Consider the following 19764-nt stretch of genomic DNA (forward strand, 5'->3'; position numbering starts at 1 on the left):
TTTACAACTTCGGTTTCCTCGGCCCCGAACCCCCCCCCGGCCCCCCACACCCCTCCATCCGTCTCTCCCTGTTCCTCGTCCTCCCCTGGGCCTCTTTCCCCAGCATTTCCCCTCCTAAATAAAACTTCGGAGCTGGCCCGGAACCACGCACGCAGCGTGGTCCCTCGGGCCGTGGAGGGAGGTCTCGGGGGCGGGGGGCGCGGCCTTCACGTGCCGCCGCGGGGTAGCCCTGGCTTCTTGGGGCTCGGCCAACGACTCACCCTTCGTCTGGCCCGGATGAAGACCCCCCCAGGCTCAGGCTCCCCCGGCCCCGCCCCCACCCGGCACAGGCCCGAAGCTGCTAGTGGGAGCCCATTGCGTCCCCCCAACCCTCGGCCTCATCCAGGGCTGGGCGCGCGAAGCTGGAGCAGGAGCAGCTAGGGTAGCTCGCCCTCCCCCCGCGGCCGCCCCAGAGCGAGCAGACCCGAGCGTCGGAGCGCGAATTCCCTCACGCCGGCCCCGCCCGCGCACCCCCCTTCCCCCACCCCCATCCGGAGCTCGAGCCTCGCGCCCTGCGCGCCTTCTCGGCTCGCCTCACTCACCGCGTTCTTCTTCTGCACCATCTTATCCATCTTCTTGGCGATGCGAATGATCTCGTCCTCCATGGCTCCGGCGGGTTTTGCAACCCCACCCCCCCACACCCCGTGGGGACGGGACGCGGGAGAAGTGGGGGCAAAAAGGCGACGTCAAAAGAGCGGGCGCGGGAGAGGTTGAGCTGGAGTCCCAGAACGTGTCACGGAAAGAGGTGCCACACGAGAAGAACCAAGGCCCAAGCCCCTTCAGCAACAAATAAAGACCGGGCGTCGGCGGCTGCTCCTCCCAGGCGCAGACAGCGTCAATCAACCCATTGGCGGCGCTGGGCAGGCAGTACTAATCGACCTCCGATAGCCGAGGAGAAGGCGGATCTAAGGCGCGAGCAAAAGGCGGAAATGATTCTCCCTCCGCCCCGGCTCGGCCCGGCTGGGGACTGGGGGCCGACGACGTTGGAAATAACTCACCTCAAAGACCAACAAGAAAGCCCAGTCTTTGCCGACGAAGCGCATAAATTTAAAGTGCGTGGGTGAGGTGAGAGGTTTGGAAAAAAGGGAGGGAGGATACATGAAATCCCAGTGCGACCCTAGTCTCCCGCCACCCTCGCTCGGGACTTTAATTCCCGCCTGAACATAAGATCTTTCTCCACGTCTTCCCTCGTCGCTTCCTCTTGGTGCTTTTGATGCCCACGGCCCCGCGCCTCCGAGTAAAGTTTTTAATCTCTCTCCAAAACCAATTCTCCTGATTTTCTCTAGATTCCATCAAGGCTGGCAGAGGAAGCTCTCCACAATCTGGCTCCCCCACCTACTTTCCCAGCGCTTTTTACGTATTACTTTCCACATTACTCATCCTCTGTCCCAGCTGAACAGGTCGTCTACCTGTTCCCCAATGTCGACGTGCCTTCGCCAGCTTTTGGAGGCGAGAAGTGAAAGGTGCGCAGCCCCCACCCCAGCCCCGTCTTAGTAATGCATCCCCACCCCCACCCCTCCACGCCACATTCCCACGTTAGCAATGCAAGCTCCCTTCTCTCCGATCTTGGGATCCACAGCTTACTTTCAACCAACAGGTACCCATCTAGGACGAGACCCTGCCCTCTCCTATAGAGAAAGAAATTTTTAAATACATACAAAATAAATACGAAGTAATGGGGGGCGGGGAGGAAGGCACAAGCAAGCTGGGGGCATCAGAAAAAGGCCTTTTTTTTAGCACTTGGCACCTGAGCTTAGCCTTAGGAAAGAATCAGAGGACAAGATCCCAGATAGCAAGACAGCCTATTCAAAGGCACTGAGAAAGGGATGGTGTATCCACTGGGAGCAAGAGCAAGGTTTATTTGGCTGGACCATAGATACCTCGGACCTTTTGTCGTGATATGTGTGAGGAGAGTTACGTATAAGATTGGAAAGGTAAATTGGAGCCAAGTGAACAGCTTGAGATGCCAAACAAAAAAAAAAGTTATTTTTGATCCTGAAGGTAATAGGGGACCACTGAAGTTTATTGAGTAGAGAAAGGATATTGTCAGATCTGAGCTTTAGGAAAACCTCTTTGGTAGCTGTGTTCAGATGAATTGGAGTCATGAAAGACCAGATACAGGGAAACCAATAAGGAAGCTAATATGCAATAGTACTTTATAAGAAGTGATTAAATACTGAAGCAGGCTAGCAGCACTTGCCCCCAGTAGAGGGGAAGATTTGAAACATCTTATGGATATTTTGTGGAAGTAGAAGCAAGAAGTCTAGGCAATTAATTGGATTATGTGGGGTGAGGATGACACAATTTTGAACCTTGAAAGGATCACATTAAAAGTAAGTTTGAAAGAAGGGTTTGTTTTGGAGAAAAGACAGTTCTACTTTCGACTTGTTGAATTTGAGATGCCTACAGTTGTTTGAAATGTCCTGCTAGCAGTTAGTGATAAAGAATTGAACTTCAAAAGACCAAGAATGGATCAACATAGAGATAAATCCATGGGAGAGGATGAGGTCACCAAGAGTGTAGAGAAAGGGACCCAGACTCCCACAATCAGCCAGTGTAAGATGACCAAATCCTGCTAGGGTGTTCTTAAAAAAAAGTCCAAATCTTTCCTTCATGTCACTTGACCTGTCTTGAAGTCCTCCCCCAGCATCTCTATCTATGAAAATGTGACCCATTCTCAAAGGCCCAATTCAACCACCACCTCTTTCATGGACCTTTCTTGATCCAACACAATTAAATGTGAATTCTCAATTCATCCTCAAAACCCATAACAACACTGTACCTCTCCTATAGTACTTACCTAGCTTGGATTAATGCTAGTTTGGATAAAAAGACTTCATCAATAAAAGATACATTAACAAAAGATTCAAAACATCAATCTGGTCCTTTAATTCTGCACAGAAACATAGTTGAGATTAAAAAGTGTGTAATGGTGTTATCATGTTGCCTCACAATTTAATGGAATTAAAGTATATGTACCCCTAACCGCAGGGAAGTATTTAGAAATGTTATTAATTTTATCAATTAAATTTTAACTGCCTTCACCTACCCTTTAATTTTAACTTGATCCAATTTCACATTATTTTTAGAGCTGGAAGGGCCCTTAGAGATCTTCTAATCCAATTTTCTTGTTTTGTTGACAGGGAAATAGGTTGGGCCAAAAACTAACATAGCTAATTTGTAGAAAAACCAATTGACAAATTTTGACAAAATCTCACCCATGTGTACCAAGAAAAACTTCAATACATTTTCTTCTCTGCTTGCTAGGTTTCAAAAAATAAGCTTCCCAATTCATTGTCTTGAGCATTTGGCCCCATGTCTCTTTCTCCTCTGTTGAATGTACATCAAGCTTTCATTTCTAAAATTCAACTCCTTTAATAAAGGGCTAAAAAAAATTGGGTTAGAGTTGTATGTTACTCAAAAAGTCAAATGACTTTCCAGAGTTGTATTGTTAACCTGGCACTGTTTTTCTTCCAACTGTACATTATCGTGGCTAACAAAAAGATGTTTTCACTTTTCTATTTTGTGCCTAATTTTCTTAACACATTTGATCAAAAGATATTTGATTAAGCCTTAAATAGGTAGGGGCACCCAACTAGCAAATCAGAATCAACATATCTTCAAGCCTCACATCATTATATCTCTGAGCTGGTTGCCACCACCTTCTCCTTCCACTCCCCCCACCCATCATGTTTGCCTGGGATTCCTAGGAGAACATTGCTAAAAACAAGAATTGGGAAGAAAAGATTTTTAAGCTGGAAGGGCTGGTCACATAGTGATGCATATTTTACGGTTGAGGAGACTTGGATCCAGAGAAATGAAAAGATCGGTCCATACAGATAGGGGAGTGAAGATGGAAATGCAAGTCTTCTGGCTCCAAATCCAGTGTTCTGCTTCACAGCCATGTTTATACCATCACCTTTGTCTCTCCTGACTGATCTCAGTAAATATCTCTTTGCAAAAAGCTGCAAGAATCTATAAATGGCTGATTTAAAAAAAAAAGTTTGGCTATGAACTCAGTAGCACTAACATAACTCTCCAACCCTCTTTCCTCCTCACAAATATTTTATGATAAAACATGGGGAGAAGAATTATTGAAAAAAAAATGAAGGAAGGTAGCCTGCCCATAGCAGCAATCATCAAAACAAACTGTTACAGGCTAAGGAATACAGTGGATCCGTGGAATTGATTAGGTACACAAGAGTAAATGACCATAGTGATCTAGTGTTTAATAAAACCCAAAGATGCAAGGTTTTAGGATGAGAATTCACTATTGACAAAAACTGCTGGGAAAACTAGAAAAGTATGGCAGAAACTAGGTACAGACCAACATTTAACACCATATACCAAGATAAGGTCAAAATGGATACATGATTTAGACATAGAGTGATATCATGAGCAAATTGGGGGGGGGGGAATGGAATACTTTTTATCAGTTAGATATATGGGTAAGGGAAGAATTTATGACCAAACAAGAGGAAGAAAGCATTGAGATGTAAAATGGATAATTTTGACTAAATTAAAAAGGGGTTGCACAAACACAACCAATGCAGCCAAGATTACAAGGAAAGCAGAAATCTGGTGGGGAAAATTTTACAACAGGTGTCTCTGATAAAGGCTTCATTTCTCTGGTGTATAGAGAACTGAGTCAAATTTATAAGAATCTGAATCATTCTCCAGTTGATAAATGGTCAAATAACATTAACATGTAATTTTCAGAAAAGAAATCAAAGCTATCTATAGTCATATGAAATAACACTCTAAATCACTATTAGAGAAATGCAAATTAAAACAACCAAGATACCACCTCACACCTATCGGATTGATTAACATGACAGAAAAGAAAAAATGGTAAGTGTTGGAGTAGATGTGGGAAAATTGGGACATTAATGCCCTGTTGGTAGAATTGTGAACTGATCAAACCATTCTGGAGAGCAATTTACAATTATACCCAAAGAGTTATAAATCTGTGCATACCCTTTCTTTGATCCAGCAATACCACTACTAGGTCTGTATCCCAAAAAGATTGGGGAAAAGGAGGGAAAATGACCAATTTGTACAAAAATAGCAGCTCTTTTTGTGTTGACAAAGAATTGGAATTCGAGGGGAAGTCTATCAATCACTGAATGGCTGAATAAGTTGTGATATGTGATTGTGATGAAATACTGTTGTGCTATAAGAAATGACGGTTTGGATGCTTTCAAAAAAACTTGGGAAGACATATGAACTGATGTAAAATGAAGTGAGCAGAATCAGAAGCGTACATAACAGCAATTTTGTACAATGATCAACTGTGAATGACTTAGCTATCCCCAGCAGTACAATGATCCAAGACAGTTCCAAAGGTCTTAGGGTGAAAAGTGCTATTCACCTCCAGAGAAAGATCTGACAGAGTCTGAATGCAGATTATTGAAGCATAACATTTTTCACTTTTTTTGGCCTCTGTTTTCTTTCACAACATGGCCATTATAGAAATATTCTGCATGATTTCACATGTATAATCTGTATCGAATTGCTTGCTGTCTTGGGAAGAGGGAGGAAAAGAATTTAGAACTCAAAATTTAAAAATGTTAAAAAATTTTTACATGTAATTGGAAAAAAATAAATTATTCAAAATTAAAAAAAGAAACATGGGGAAAGGACTGATTTGGGGGAAATGATTCCATATGCTAGACTGAATCTTTGACACTTCCAAGACAGATATATAGCCAGAAGTATAATTTATCCTCCTTTGCATTTTTCCTACCTTAAAAAAAGCCACAGAAACTCTAAAGAGTTCTAAAAAGGAATGAAGGTGTTAAAAGTGTATGTGTATATATACGTTTACTTTTTAGTTTGAACATACAGAACCAGTTTGTACTTCAACTACTCTTATCAATATTCCTAGCATTCATGAAAACTTTTCAGGAAATTATGGGGAAAAGAAAAAAAATCAAATTTTTAAAAAATGCTGGAAAAAGGAAATAGAAACGGGAAAAAAGTATACAAATACAATACTATATGTTCTGAGAACAAAAAAAGTTAGCATCTTATCTGCAATGTTATAAAGTTAATAAAACATAATTTACCTTCGCAGACAACTTTGTTGAAACATATAGTGAACAAAGTATATGTTAAAAAGAAAGAAAATACATTAGAATTTTTCATTGTGGACTTAAAAGATATAAAATATTTTTGTAGAGAGAAGACACACGACTTAGCAAATGGAAAAAAATTTTAATGCTCTGACAAAACATATATAGGAATAAGGAATGGATCTATGATTTCTTTGCTTTTAGGAGCAACTCTGCTGTGGAATATCCACTACCAATTATTCAACTTACATTCTTAGAAAGTTACCTGCACTGAGAGTGGCCAGTAAGCCAGTTTAATATCAGAGGTGAAAATAAAATGCAAATCTTCCTATTTCCAAGGCCAGCCCTATCCACTATATCATGTGTCATTTTTGGTTTCCCCATTACGGACAAAGTATGAAAACAAATACATGGACCCTGGTAAAATTCTAAGTTGAATTATTAAACATTTGTCTTGTGAATATTAGCAAATATACAGGACTTACTAGGAACCAAAATAAAAATAAATTATGACAGATGAACCAAATTTTTAAAAAATATCACCAGATACAAGAATAAAATGCAATATATATACATATATACACACATACACACACACACACACACACACACATATATTGATTTCAAGTAAAGAATTTGACATTTTTTCAGAAATCCTTATGGATAGGATGATAAAATGTGGGTTAGATGAAATGGAATTCACAGAAAACTAAACAATTATATAGTGTTTTGTCAGTAGATCAATGACAACCCCTGAATGAGATCTCTAGTGGCTTTTTTCCTAGTCCTGTTCCTGGCACAAAATTCTGATCAAACACTTGGATGAAGATATAAAAGGCATGGATATCAAATCTGATGGCACAAATCTGGGAGGATAGCTAATATAACAGAAAGCAAAAAATAAGATTCAAAATTCTCTTATACTGTAATGATAGGCCCAAACTAACAAGGAAATATTAATGATAATTGTTAAAACCTTGTTTTAGTTCACAAAATCAATTCTACAACAAACTTGGTAACATGAGATTTTTATCTGATCACAAGTTCTATATGGGGTTAGCAGAATGATAGAGGATCTGTGATTTCAATGGGATAGCAAACTCCCAGGTAAGTAAACTTCTACCAATTAAGATTTTGGCACTCTTCTCTGCAACTCTGCAAGACAATAGTCATAGAGAATAGCCTACATCACTGAGAAATTAAGTGACTTACCCCAGGCCACACAGCCTATATGTGGCAGAGGTGAAATCTGGATTTACACCTTCCTCATTCCAGGCCAATTCTATCCACTGCATTACAATGCCTCTCAATAAAAGCAACCTGATATGCAAATAACACAAAATAATGGTACCATTGTACTAAGTGTGAATCAGATAAATCTGGAGAACAGCTTCAATTTTGTATATGATTTCAAGAGGGCCTTTAACAAACTAGAATGCTTCTGCTGGAGAATAGTCCAGCTAATGAGGGGCTTTGGTAACTATAACCATATCCCTTATATGATATGAAAATGTGAAGGAACAAAGTATGTTAAACCTACAAGAGAAAAAAATTAAGGGAGAATGATATTCAAATATTTTAACGGTTAGCATTTGGAGAAGGGAAGATATATCTTCTGTGCTTGCTCCAGAGGATATAGTAATGATGAATAAATGGAAAGCAGAGGGAGACAGATTACAAATCAACACCAAAAAAAACTATCAATCAGAACTATCCAAAGAAATGAAATAGCAAGGTTTCCATTACTGTAAGTACTCAAGTAGAGGCTATATAAGTATCATGATTTTTCTGGAAGCAGTCCCTGCAGTAGGTGCTAACTGATCAATTATAAATTATTCAGCTAAGTACCCAAATATAAGATTAAATAATAATACCAAACTAAAGACCGAAGATAAAGGAAGGTGTTTGTGGAAAATCTACTATGTTAATGATGTAAGGGTTATCAGTGAAAGACTGTAAAGGAATAAACAAGGACTAAAAAACTCCTAATACTTAAAAAAACATCTAAAAACTCCAGGGAATGCAAACAAAATTAAACTATTTTGCTGTTGTTCCTAAAGAAAAAGGGCAAACAAAACAATAAACAAAGGACTATGGGTAAGGGATATGAATTCTGTTGCCTGGGCCCATTCTCATCCATTGCCAAAAACAGGGAAAAAAACCCAAATACAATAATAATAATAATAATAATCCCTCATGATTGTTACATTATTTTCCCTCTCTCTTTGTCAGGGACCCATCAAAATGTGGACACAAATGTTAAAAGGCAGTGAAAGGAAAATACTTGTAAAAGCATTCACAAAAATGTCAGCTTTAAACTTTATTTCACATTGATAGAAACTGTGAAAAAGATGTACATCTTCCCATCTACAGCAAAACATTTCAACGGAATTTAAGAGATTTCTTACCATAAATAAAGTAGTAACATCTCGTTAATTTTCATATCAACTAAAACAGTTTATGTTCTTCAAAATAAAGAAAAGTGATTCAGTAAATGATTGTTTTAAATTTTTATGCCCAGACCTTAAACTTATGGTTTCATAACATTCCATACAGTACATTACTAAATTATTTCCATTATGTGTCAATTAGCACCTATTTAATAAAGATGCATTGATAACATAGTAATACAATAGAACAATTACTAACAGTTCTAAAACCCCAAGCATACTTTTCTATGTCTTAAAGTATTCTAATAACAGAATGCTTAGTTATAGGGTTCTGACTAGTTACACAACCCTATTGGTTCATTTGCCTCTCGATAATTTTCCGAGTGATCAGAGACTTTTGTCTGTATAAAAATCAACTTTTTTATGTTTGCACAAAAATTAATTCTAAAAAGGCATTTGAAAAAGTCAGAATCTCACATTGCTCAATTGACCAAAAAAAAAAAAAAAGCAAATTCTGGTGATAGCTAATGAATTTTCCACAGTGCTTGGTTTAGAATATATCTATAAAACAAGTAACCTCAAATCCAAATCCATTAATCTACTGAAACTCAAGCATTCCTATATTCATGACAGAAAAATAACTGAAATTAAACATCTATTCATGATCATAATAAATTTGAGAGTTATCACCAACTTGAAGGTCATCAAAGAATTTTCAGAATCGAAACCTGATGATTAAATGTTCTAGAACATGTAGGTATGAATAAAAGGTTCTTAGTAATTTTTTTCTATTGAGTTATCTTAAAGGTGCACTCCTCAGATATGTAAGAAACTTGCTCTAACAAGGCAAACCATTACCTTTCACAAAGGAAAACAAACTATTTCCACTCTATTACAGTCTCAAATCTATGGAGTAAAGGAAATCCTTTAGGATCAAAATCAGGAAGCATTTAAATTACTTGATGTAGAACAATAATATATATTTTCCAGCTGATTACAGCAAAATAAAATCTTGAAATTACTCATTAACCAATATGTAAATTTTGTTGAACTAAATAATTCTTAGCTTGCATTAATATACAATTTAAGAAATAAGCAATTTTGAAAGTTAAAAACAATGTACTTTCTTCCTATCGAATAAATGTATTTTATATACCATATGTCTGATTCAGGGTATCAATTCAAAGCAAAATATTAACACCAGATAGCCATGGTATGAAGAAAATATTTGGCCTGCTAGGAGGGATAATAAAGGAAGAATGAGTTTCATGATCAGAGAAGAATAATGAGACAGAAATGATAATTTGGAAAAAGGTAACAGAGCCTGGTCCCTAAATGTAAGGACCATTAAGATGGAACAACACAATATTACTTACACATTGACAATTAAAAGCATTATCCCATATTCTCAGGGATAATGTAATACCACCTCATTCCTATTATGGATTACACACATATATATGAATACATATATAAAAATACAGAAGATGCATGGTGACTAAGTGATTTTGGAGCAAATCCTTATACTAAGTCACAGCACGCGTAAAGTGATTATATTTTAACTGCTCATTTATACCTGAACAAATTTTCATTAAGCATACTAACACTTTTTTTTAATGATTTAATCAAAAGAGTCTGATTGCAGTATTTTATCTTAGTATGCTGAATTACATTTGGAGAAAACCCAGCTGCCTCATTTATTATAATACTTGTATATTTTATAACATATATCATACAAATATATGTATAGAAACTTGAAAGACCATAATTTTTCCAAGAAGAGACATTATTTCATCTGTATCATTGGCATGTATTTTCAAATTGTAGTAACACTGCAACAGTAGAAGTAAAGTTTCAGGACTGGGCATGTGAAAAGGTTTATTCGACTACAATGATGCTGGTGTACTTCTATAGAAGGCCTCTTACATGATGTCAGTCAACTGGAGGTAGGAGTCTATCAACGAAGTGCTTGACATCCAACATTTCCTGTTGAGAATAAAATGGTTTCTTAAACAAACAAGTAATTAAATTTCAGAAAAAAAATTCCAACTAATGAGTACACATGAAATATCACTAGTAGTCTTGAAAAAAAAATCATACTATATAAGTGGTTACAATGAATCTCTAGTTTTCTTAGTCCCACACTATAGAAATGAAGGTTCCCCACAAACTCTATTCAAATTCTTTTATTTCCATTTATTTGGACATCATTTTATATTTTTCTACCATACCTGAAGCCCCTTCCTGCTTAGTAAGAACTGCCAGAACTTATGCTATCAATATTCAATAGGCAACTGAATAGGATATTAGTGAAAGATGTATGTTTTTCATAATATACAGAAGAATATATTAATGAAGAATAAACCCATGGTAACTTTTGATTTAATTCATTGAAAGCCTTCCCAAGTCTACAAAAGTCACATAAAAACAAGTGCTGGAAGCCAATTATCCTTGTCTTCTTTAAAATGATCACCTCAGAAAAAAAAAATATGGTTATAGACCAGTAAAACCAACATTTACCTGATTACACGAACTATGCATCATGCCTTCATAGGTACGGAAGCTTACATTAGATGGATTTACCAACGTTTTTAGTTTTTCAACAGTTAGAGAACCAAACATATGGGGAACCAAAGGGTCACAGTCTCCGTGACACTGGAGAATAGAAATATCTTTATTAACCCCATTGATGGGACCCTGGAAGAAGACAAAAAAAGTTATTTGATTTATTAAACGTTCAAATGTATATGGCATGCCAGATAACTTTAAGACATATATGTACGTGTGTGTGTGTGTGTGTGTGTATAAAAATAAAAGTATTAAGCATTTTATGGACTATAAGCCAAAGAAATGGAATGGGTATATTACTTAACACACTTATCATGCCTAAAGTCTAAGAACCAGCTAATGTCCACATAGATCATATCTGTGCTATTTTTGTTCTTAAAACCGTTTTCTTATATTCTCATCCCAATGGCTACTCTCCTCTTTAGGAGCTCTAAACAAATTTAAAAGGTGCTTAAAAAAAAAAACCCTAACAGAGCAAAGGCTATGAACAAACAGTTCTCAAAAGTAGTATAAATTTTTAACAACCATATGAAAGAATGTTTCAAATCACCGGTATAAGAGTTTTATCTCAACCGTAGCAATTTGCAATGGATGACAATGGATAGGAAGAGTCAATATTGGAAGGGCTATGGAAAGTAAACACATTTAAGCCCTGCTGGAGTTGCAAACTGATCCAACCACTCCAGAAACCAATTTGGAATTATTCTAAGAAAGATGCTAAAATGTCCATACTCCCTCACCCAAAGAAGCAATTGCTAGTCACATATATAAAGGAGGTCAATGGTTAAAAAATAAAGGTTCCCTATATACCAATATATTTATAGCATTATTTTTTGTAAAGGCAAAGAACTGGAAACAAAGTAGAGGCTCATCAGCTAGAGAATGGCTAAACAAGTTGTGGTACGTAAATATAATGGAACATTGAAATATAAGAAACAATGAATATGATGAACACAGAGAAGGATGGGAAGAATTCTATGAGCTGATACAAAGTAAACAGAACCAGAAAAAAAGTATGTGTGTGTGTGTATAGCCATGTGTGTGTATATGTATACATATGTGTGTGTATGTATATAAATATAAATAACTGTAGCAATGTAAATGGAAAGAACATTAACAAAACAACTGGAGCTGAACATCTCAAAATTAAGAATGAAGTTTGGCCCCAAAGAAGATATATGAGAAAGTATCTCTTTTCCTTCCTTACACATAGAGATGTCAAATGATTTCGATGGGTTGGCTAGTATTGCAGAACTGTTTTTTTATTCTCTTCTTTAGTCTCTGCTTTAAAGGACAGCAGTCTGAGGGGGGTAAGGGAAGGGATGCATGAAAAATCATTGAAGTCAAAATATTAATACAAATTTTTATTTCTTAAAAAGGAAAAAGAAAACCAGAAAATTTATCAATGTTGTGACCAATCATGACTTCAAAAGACTAATGGTGAAGCACACCTCCCACCTCTCATCAGAGCACTGGTGCATTAGACGTGAAAAATAACGTATACATTTTTTTAAATGGCCGAAGTGCTGATTTGTTTAACTATACTGATTTTTAACATGAGAAAATTGTAATAGGGCTAAGAAGGGGAAAGTCAGTGGGAGTCAAAGTACAAAAATGCTTAAATAAAATATTTACAGAAAATGATTTTAAAACCAACAACTGAATTTGGAAGAAAAGCAAATAATGACACAAGTTATTCTGTCAGGAATCAAGTAATTAAGGCTTTAAAATACAGGAAAAATAGAAAAACACTAAGAATTTTAGTTAGTCAAGATAAGCCTCTGTTATCTCTTGTTCTCCATATAATCTTGACCACCATAGGACTCCTATTATCTTCCCAATCACTCTTTCAGCTTCCAATTTTTCCCCACTTCTATCTAATTTATCTTTCACACATCGCTGCCCAATCGATCTTACTTATACAGAGATCTGGTCAATTTGTTCATCTACTCAAAATTCTTCAATAGCTCTCTAAACACTTAATGGATAAAAGTTAGAGGGAAGGAAGATCATGACCTTGGTGAAATGGTCTATATCTCAAGAGATGGTGAATTTCCTCTCATTGGAGGACTTGTCTTCAAGCTGTGGCTTGATGAGCATTTGGCAGGCATATTATAGTAGAAATTCTTTTAGATATGAGTTTGACTCAATCAGGGATCAGCAAACTATGGCCCACTAATATAGACTGCGAATGAAAAATGGTTTTTTACACTTTAAAAGTTTGTATTATATTTATTTTTTTATTATATTTATAATAAATTATTTTTATATTATATTTTATTATATTTAAAATTTTGAGTAAAGCTTCATTTTATTAAAAAATGTAAATAACACTTAGCTCTCTGACCAACAAAAACAAGTAGTAGAACGATTTGGCCCATGAACCAGAGTTTGCTAGCTCCTAGACTAGATGGTAACTAGGGTCCCTTGTAATTCTCAAATTCTGTGATTCTGAGTTTACCTTTCAAGTATGGCTATTGTTTATTCTTGGTTATATATTTTAATTTTGTTGATGATTATTAATTTTTATTTTTAAGATAAAAAAAAACCAAGTTTCTTCAGGACATGGAATGTGCTTTTATTCCAGTAAGATGACATACTATAGATAATCCCAGCACTCAAATATGGTGTTCTATCACAATGTACACTTAAATACTAGTAATAACATGCAAAATTAGAGAAAAATCCTTAAGGATACTAATGACTGTCTTACTAGCATTACATATGTGATAATTTCACATTGTCAGTTACATTTATTAAACATATCTTACCTGTGGAAATGAAGATCGAAGTGGAAGCCAACAGCTGAGGGCTATAACACCAGCCAATTTCTGCTGTGATGTAAGAGCAGTATACAAAGACAAAGCTCCTCCCTATACAAAAGGAGATGTAAAATTACTGCAAGCTGAACAGAAGTTCTGCTGACTATGAGCTTAAAAGGAATTTTCTAGCTGTGTCTCTCCCTATAAAATGCCAAATAACTGATTTCATCAACATAATCAAAACTGCAAGTGTAGCAGTGCACATACTACTATATTTCTAAATAACGCAATGGTTCTTTCATAAAGTAACAAAATACTATTTAATAAATTAATATTTCATATTATAATGATATTCTTCACCTGCAAAGTACCTGTGATTAAAGAATTCAAATACACTAAACTCTCACAAACTCAAACATTACTAATTCTGAACCTATAGATTTAGAAATAGCATATATGATTCTCATTGCACAAAAGCTGAAAATCACTTCCTCATCTGAAAATTTCCACTTACTCATGGAATAAGGAATGTAGTTTAAAAGATATGTGTAATTTTTGAAACTGAGGACTCAAGAAATTAAAAGATTCATTCAAGGCTGTCTTCAATGTCTGGCTCTAACAATTAATTCTTATATATTTATGACATGGAATTACATAATAAAAGTCTATAAGTTCTAACAAACATTACCCATTTGTACTTGGTTATATTATATGCTGTACTGAAAGAGAAAAATATTTCTTTCCAAATATTCAATAATTCATACTAGTCTTACCATTAAATTGCTACAGTCTCAACATATATATACACACATACATATACACACATGTATGCTCATACTAAATTTAGCTAATCTCTTGCAAATTAGAAGTTGGCTTCAGATACAAACACAATGAAATTTTAACTCTAAGTTATGTTTTACAAAAGAAAATTCTGTAAAAAGAAACTATCATTTTTAAAAGGACTAATCACTACTTTCTTCATTCAGTTATCCAAAAAAAACTAATGTAATCTTAAACCATTTTAACAGAATGAAAAATGATAAAATCTGGAATGAATAAGATTAAAGTTTGATAGCAGAATGTCATAGTCAGATCATACCTGTAGTACTGGATTAGAATATGAGAATTAGTTCTATTTTGAGACACTAACAAGCTGTAGTTCATCAACAGGAAAGTGACCTAGACTTAATGTGACTCCTTTTGTTTTCTTTGGATTGGAAAGGACAGAACAAAAATGACTAATAGGGAGCTGATATGCAAGAAAAGTGGAGAAAGAGTAAGAACCAAAATGACTTATATTGCCATATACTGAAACTACTGATAGATGTGATTCCTGAGCCACTGTGATCTCTGAAATACCATGGAGAATACACAAGTGATTACAAGAATGAAGGGTAAATGTTACCCAAATTTTCTCAAAACAAGAGAATAGAAATCACAATCTACAATGCAGTGAATTTGACATTTATTCCTGGTTAATTTCCAGATTATCAGAAGGATAGTTAAGGATAGTCAATGTAGAAAAGGAAATAGTCATCACAGAGAACTGAAATGCTATCATCAAAGAAGGTCTTGGTTGGTTAATCCCATTTCCTTTCTGGTAGAGCAGGAGAATGCTGTTAATATAGTTTACCTATGTTTTAGCAAAACATTTCACAAAATTTCTCATGCTTTTTAGACGTGTAGGCTAGACAAATAGTATAATTAGGTGATATGAAACTAGCTGAATTGACACTGAAAGCATATTAATAGTAGTCTGATGTCAATTCTAACAGAAGGCCACAGGGATTTATGTTTAGCCCTAAGCAGTTTGATGTTTTTAGCAATAACTTCAATAAAAGCATGGAATGCATACTGACCCAATTTGCAGAAAGTACAAAGATGGGAAGGATAAATCAGCATTGTGAAATGGAGGTGAAAAGGCTAATGAAATCTTAGAACATACTGAGAGGAAGATGCCCCTGTATTCTCTCCGCTCCATTGTTTTTCAGTCATGTCCAACTCTTGCTGACCCCATTTGGGTTTTCTTGGCAAAGATATTGGAGTGGTTTGACATTTCCTTATCCAGCTCATTTTATAGATAAGGAAACAGAGGCAAACAGGGTTTAGTGACTTATTCAGGTCACACAGCTATTAAGTGTCTGAGGCCAGATTTGAACTCAGAAAGATAAGTCTTCCTGACTCCAGGCCAGGCACTCTAGCCACTGCGCCACCTAGCTGCCCTTAAGCAAAACACTACCTATATAACTTATGATGCATGCATATATTACCCAGGATCATAAAACAAGCATTTGAGGCAAGACTAAAGCAACTAGAATAAGGAAGCACTATCAACCGAGATAAATATCTTTATATCAAATCTCCAATGAGAGTCTGATATCTAAACTATAAAGGTAACTACAAGAAATATATGAGATCAAAAGCAATTCTCCAAGAGAAAGTTAAAAGATATAAATAGTTTTCAAAAGAACTACAAACTATTAATAACCATGAAAGAATACTCTAAATCACTAATAAGAGAAATGCAAATCAAAACTACTCTGAGGTTTTACTTCACACCTAGCAAATTAGAAAAGATAACAAAATCTGTTTCTTCTCTCACAACATGACTGTGGAAAAATGTTTAACATGACTGCACATGTATAACCTATAAAAGGCTCCTTGCCATCTGGGGGAGAGATGAGGGGAGGAAGGAAAATTTAGACCTCAAAATCTTATAAAAAAAGAATGTTGAAAACTATCTTTACATGTAATTGGAAAAAAAGAAAATACTATTTACAAAAAAAATGGGAAAAAAAGATGACAAAAGAGTGGAATATTGAATGCTGGGAGTTATTGTCTTAAAACAGCCACACTAATACACTGTTAGTTGAGCTATAAACTGGACCAAAAATTATGGAAACCAACTTGGAATTATACAAAGAAAATGATCCTACTGGGGAGTTCTTTCAAAAACCTCCATTTTGAGATTGGAGCCTAATCAGTCATCCTTCATTTTTCAGACTTTGAAGACTGCCTTCCTTTCCATATCCCCTATAGCAGATTCTGCTATCTTCTTCCTCCACCCCTGCAGTACCCTTTTCCCATTGGTGAGTTCCTCTCAAAACCCTAACCTAAAGCACCCTAACCATCCATGCTTCACTGTTTGTACCTTCTCACTGCAGCTCTTTGGCAATTATCTCCTACTGGTGGGTTCCTCCAGGAATCTCTACTTTAAGGAAGAGCCTCAACCAACTAACTGTCACTCTCAGGACATCATGGGTATCTTTCCACCCCACCTTGCTTGTCAGCTTATTTTAATCTGTTGTCTTTTCCCCACCAGAATGTAAGCTCCTTGAGGGAAAGGACTATCATTCTTTCTGCTTATATTTGTATCCCTAGCACTAAGAACAGCACCTGGCACAAGGTAAGTATTTAATAAATGCTTGCTGATTTGACAACGAATAAGGAGAAACACAGAAAAGCTTACATGAATTGATGCAAAATGAAATAAGCAGAACCAGGAAAATTATATGTACAACACTAACAATACAAATGGGAAAATAATCAAAAGTGAAGGCAATAAAATTATGATCACCAGTCATCCCAAAAGAAAGCTATAAGACACTTTCTCCTGCATCTTTGTAGAGGTGGTGGACCATGAAAATGAACACTGCAAATAACATCAGTTAACATCATAGAACATGTATATTTTCCTGAACTTTGTTTTGCCTTTCTCTTTTTTCATTCTTCACATGGAAGGTTGGCTCTTTAGGAGAGGAACATAGTGATTAATGTAGGTTATATAAAAACAAAAGATATTAATGAGAATTTTTTTAAAAAAGAAAGTCAACAATAGGTACTGATAATTATTTATTTGACAGCAATATTGTTTGGTTTTAACTATTTTTATTTTCAATGGAAAGAGGGGTTCTATGGTGGGAGGCACAGGTGTTAAGAAGTGATAGGGATGAAAAACAAAGTTTATACAACATTTTAAAAAATTTAAGTAACAGGCTTAGTTTTCCCTTCCACATTCCCTAAAAAAGAAACACAACTAGGAGCCAACTAAGAAAAGGTTACAAAGATGACCTACCTCAGAGCAGTCACTAACAAGAATCTTATCCCTTTATTCCTAGCATATTAATTTCAAAGCTTTTAAATTTTTGTATTAGGAAAAAACTATAGTGTAAAAAACACAAAGGGGATCAATAGAAAATTAATGCTTCCCAGTTTATTCAAAGTCCAAATGATAATTAAAACAAAGACTGTCAACTAAGATACTGTAACATTCCCTGATAAGGATGAAGAAATGGACTCAACAAGAGTTGGAACCACAGGTTCTCATGGGAAGGTAAAGGCCCTTCCCAATTTGTATCTTACCTGAGAAAATCCTCCCAAAACAATCCTATGAGATGGAATTCCATTCTTCACTTCTTGATCTATTAAAGCCTTAACTGTAAATAAAAGCATTAATTAGCAAAATCTCCAAATTTAGTTCTAATATAATTTAAGGCTGATAAACAGGCTTTGGCAAAATATAAATAGGGTTTTCCCCCCCAAATACACATTGTATTGTTGCCTTCAGAGCCCACTACAAATAGTAATTTGAGAGCTAATAATTATTTCAAATTTTTTTAAAAACAAAATATTTTAAAGGCAAAATCTAAATTGTGGCCAACTGCCAAATATTATATAATTTAAAATAGGGGAACATCTTATACTGCTTAAGTCCTACTCTGAGATCTGTTTATGTTATGGAGATAAGCAGGATTGTTGAAGATAACTTATACTTTGGAGGGTAAGATCTGGTACATGTTTGTCATACAAATGCCATGCTAATTGTTTAGAAAGACTAACTAATAGAACTACAAGGTGATTTATTTTTGAAACAGAGCAAAAACAAACAAAAAGACTAATAAGCTGTACTTAGGACCCCTAACGATAAAATTACTAGTATTTTAAAGTTACATAAAAATGAACAAAATTTTCACTTAGTTCTTTAGGACTGATACACGTTGATTCTTTCCCTCCCTCCCCTTTTTTATAAAGTATTTTCTTTTTTTTCCAATTACATGAAAAAATAGTTTTTAACATTCATTTTTTATAAGACTTTGAGTTCTAAATTTTCCTCCCTCCCCTCACCTCAGGGAATATTTGCAAAGTCATTTTCATGCTGATAACTTCTCAGGTGCTAGTTACCTCTTATGTTTTATGGTATGCTGATACTTATTTTATTAAACATACTAAGAAAGCAATAAGTCTTCCTATAGCAATAAAGAGATTTACATAAAATTCAAGCATGGGCTTTTTTGTTTCTGTTAAGTTTTTGTTTGTTTGTTTTCAACACTAGCCAACCCTTGCTGTGAGGGTTACCTTGGAATACCCGCATCAGTCAAATGACCTAGCAGCCCCTTCCCTCACAATTTGTGGTCTCCCTTTCTAAACCTGGAATATACTCCCATCCAATAATTCATCCCTGATTCTCCTCTCAGAGTATTTTTGATAGAAGGAGGGCAGAAGGGATGTCCTATAGTCCTCTTTATTTTAATTTCCCTAAATCCCAACCTTTCCAGTACCTCTTCAATTACTCTGAACTTTCTGGACACCACTAGAACCATCACCAATTGCCTTTTAGACACAATGGTACCCAACTCCCACTGGTCAGGAGGTAGGAAGAAAGGAAGAGGAAGGTGGTAGGGGTGAAGAGGTAAGGGGCTGGCAAAGGGAGAAAGATTAAGTAGGAAAATGTATGCAGTCAGTTCTGCTGTAATGTATTTCAAAAATTAAATTTGTTCCAATGGGATTGATATATAAAGGAACATTCTGAGTAATGATGTCCCTTCTAATTCCCACTTCTACAAGCAAACTTGAGGTCTTTGTCAAGGTAAACTGTTGTTTTTTTTTTTTTTTAATAGTCCATGCCCTCAAGGAGCCATAATAAAAGGATTT

General features: G+C 35.9%; 2 protein-coding genes across 2 annotated transcripts in view; both read right to left on the reverse strand.

The window, feature by feature from the left end:
• TCEA1 (transcription elongation factor A1) overlaps window positions 1-919 on the reverse strand; it is a 34804-nt gene extending 33885 nt beyond the window's left edge. Inside the window, exon 1 of the mRNA XM_036736420.1 lies at window positions 582-919. Coding sequence (XP_036592315.1) covers window positions 582-644 — 63 coding nt within the window. The 5' untranslated portion in view covers window positions 645-919. The remainder of the gene's footprint in view (window positions 1-581) is intronic.
• A 7489-nt stretch (window positions 920-8408) lies between these two features.
• LYPLA1 (lysophospholipase 1) overlaps window positions 8409-19764 on the reverse strand; it is a 45579-nt gene continuing 34223 nt past the window's right edge. The window contains exons 6-9 of the mRNA XM_036765557.1: window positions 18196-18269; window positions 13843-13944; window positions 11024-11200; window positions 8409-10489 (exon numbers count right to left, since the gene is read on the reverse strand). Coding sequence (XP_036621452.1) covers window positions 10436-10489; window positions 11024-11200; window positions 13843-13944; window positions 18196-18269 — 407 coding nt within the window. The 3' untranslated portion in view covers window positions 8409-10435. The remainder of the gene's footprint in view (window positions 10490-11023; window positions 11201-13842; window positions 13945-18195; window positions 18270-19764) is intronic.

This window comes from Trichosurus vulpecula, chromosome 1, assembly GCF_011100635.1.
Source record: "Trichosurus vulpecula isolate mTriVul1 chromosome 1, mTriVul1.pri, whole genome shotgun sequence".
Lineage (NCBI taxonomy): Eukaryota > Metazoa > Chordata > Mammalia > Diprotodontia > Phalangeridae > Trichosurus > Trichosurus vulpecula.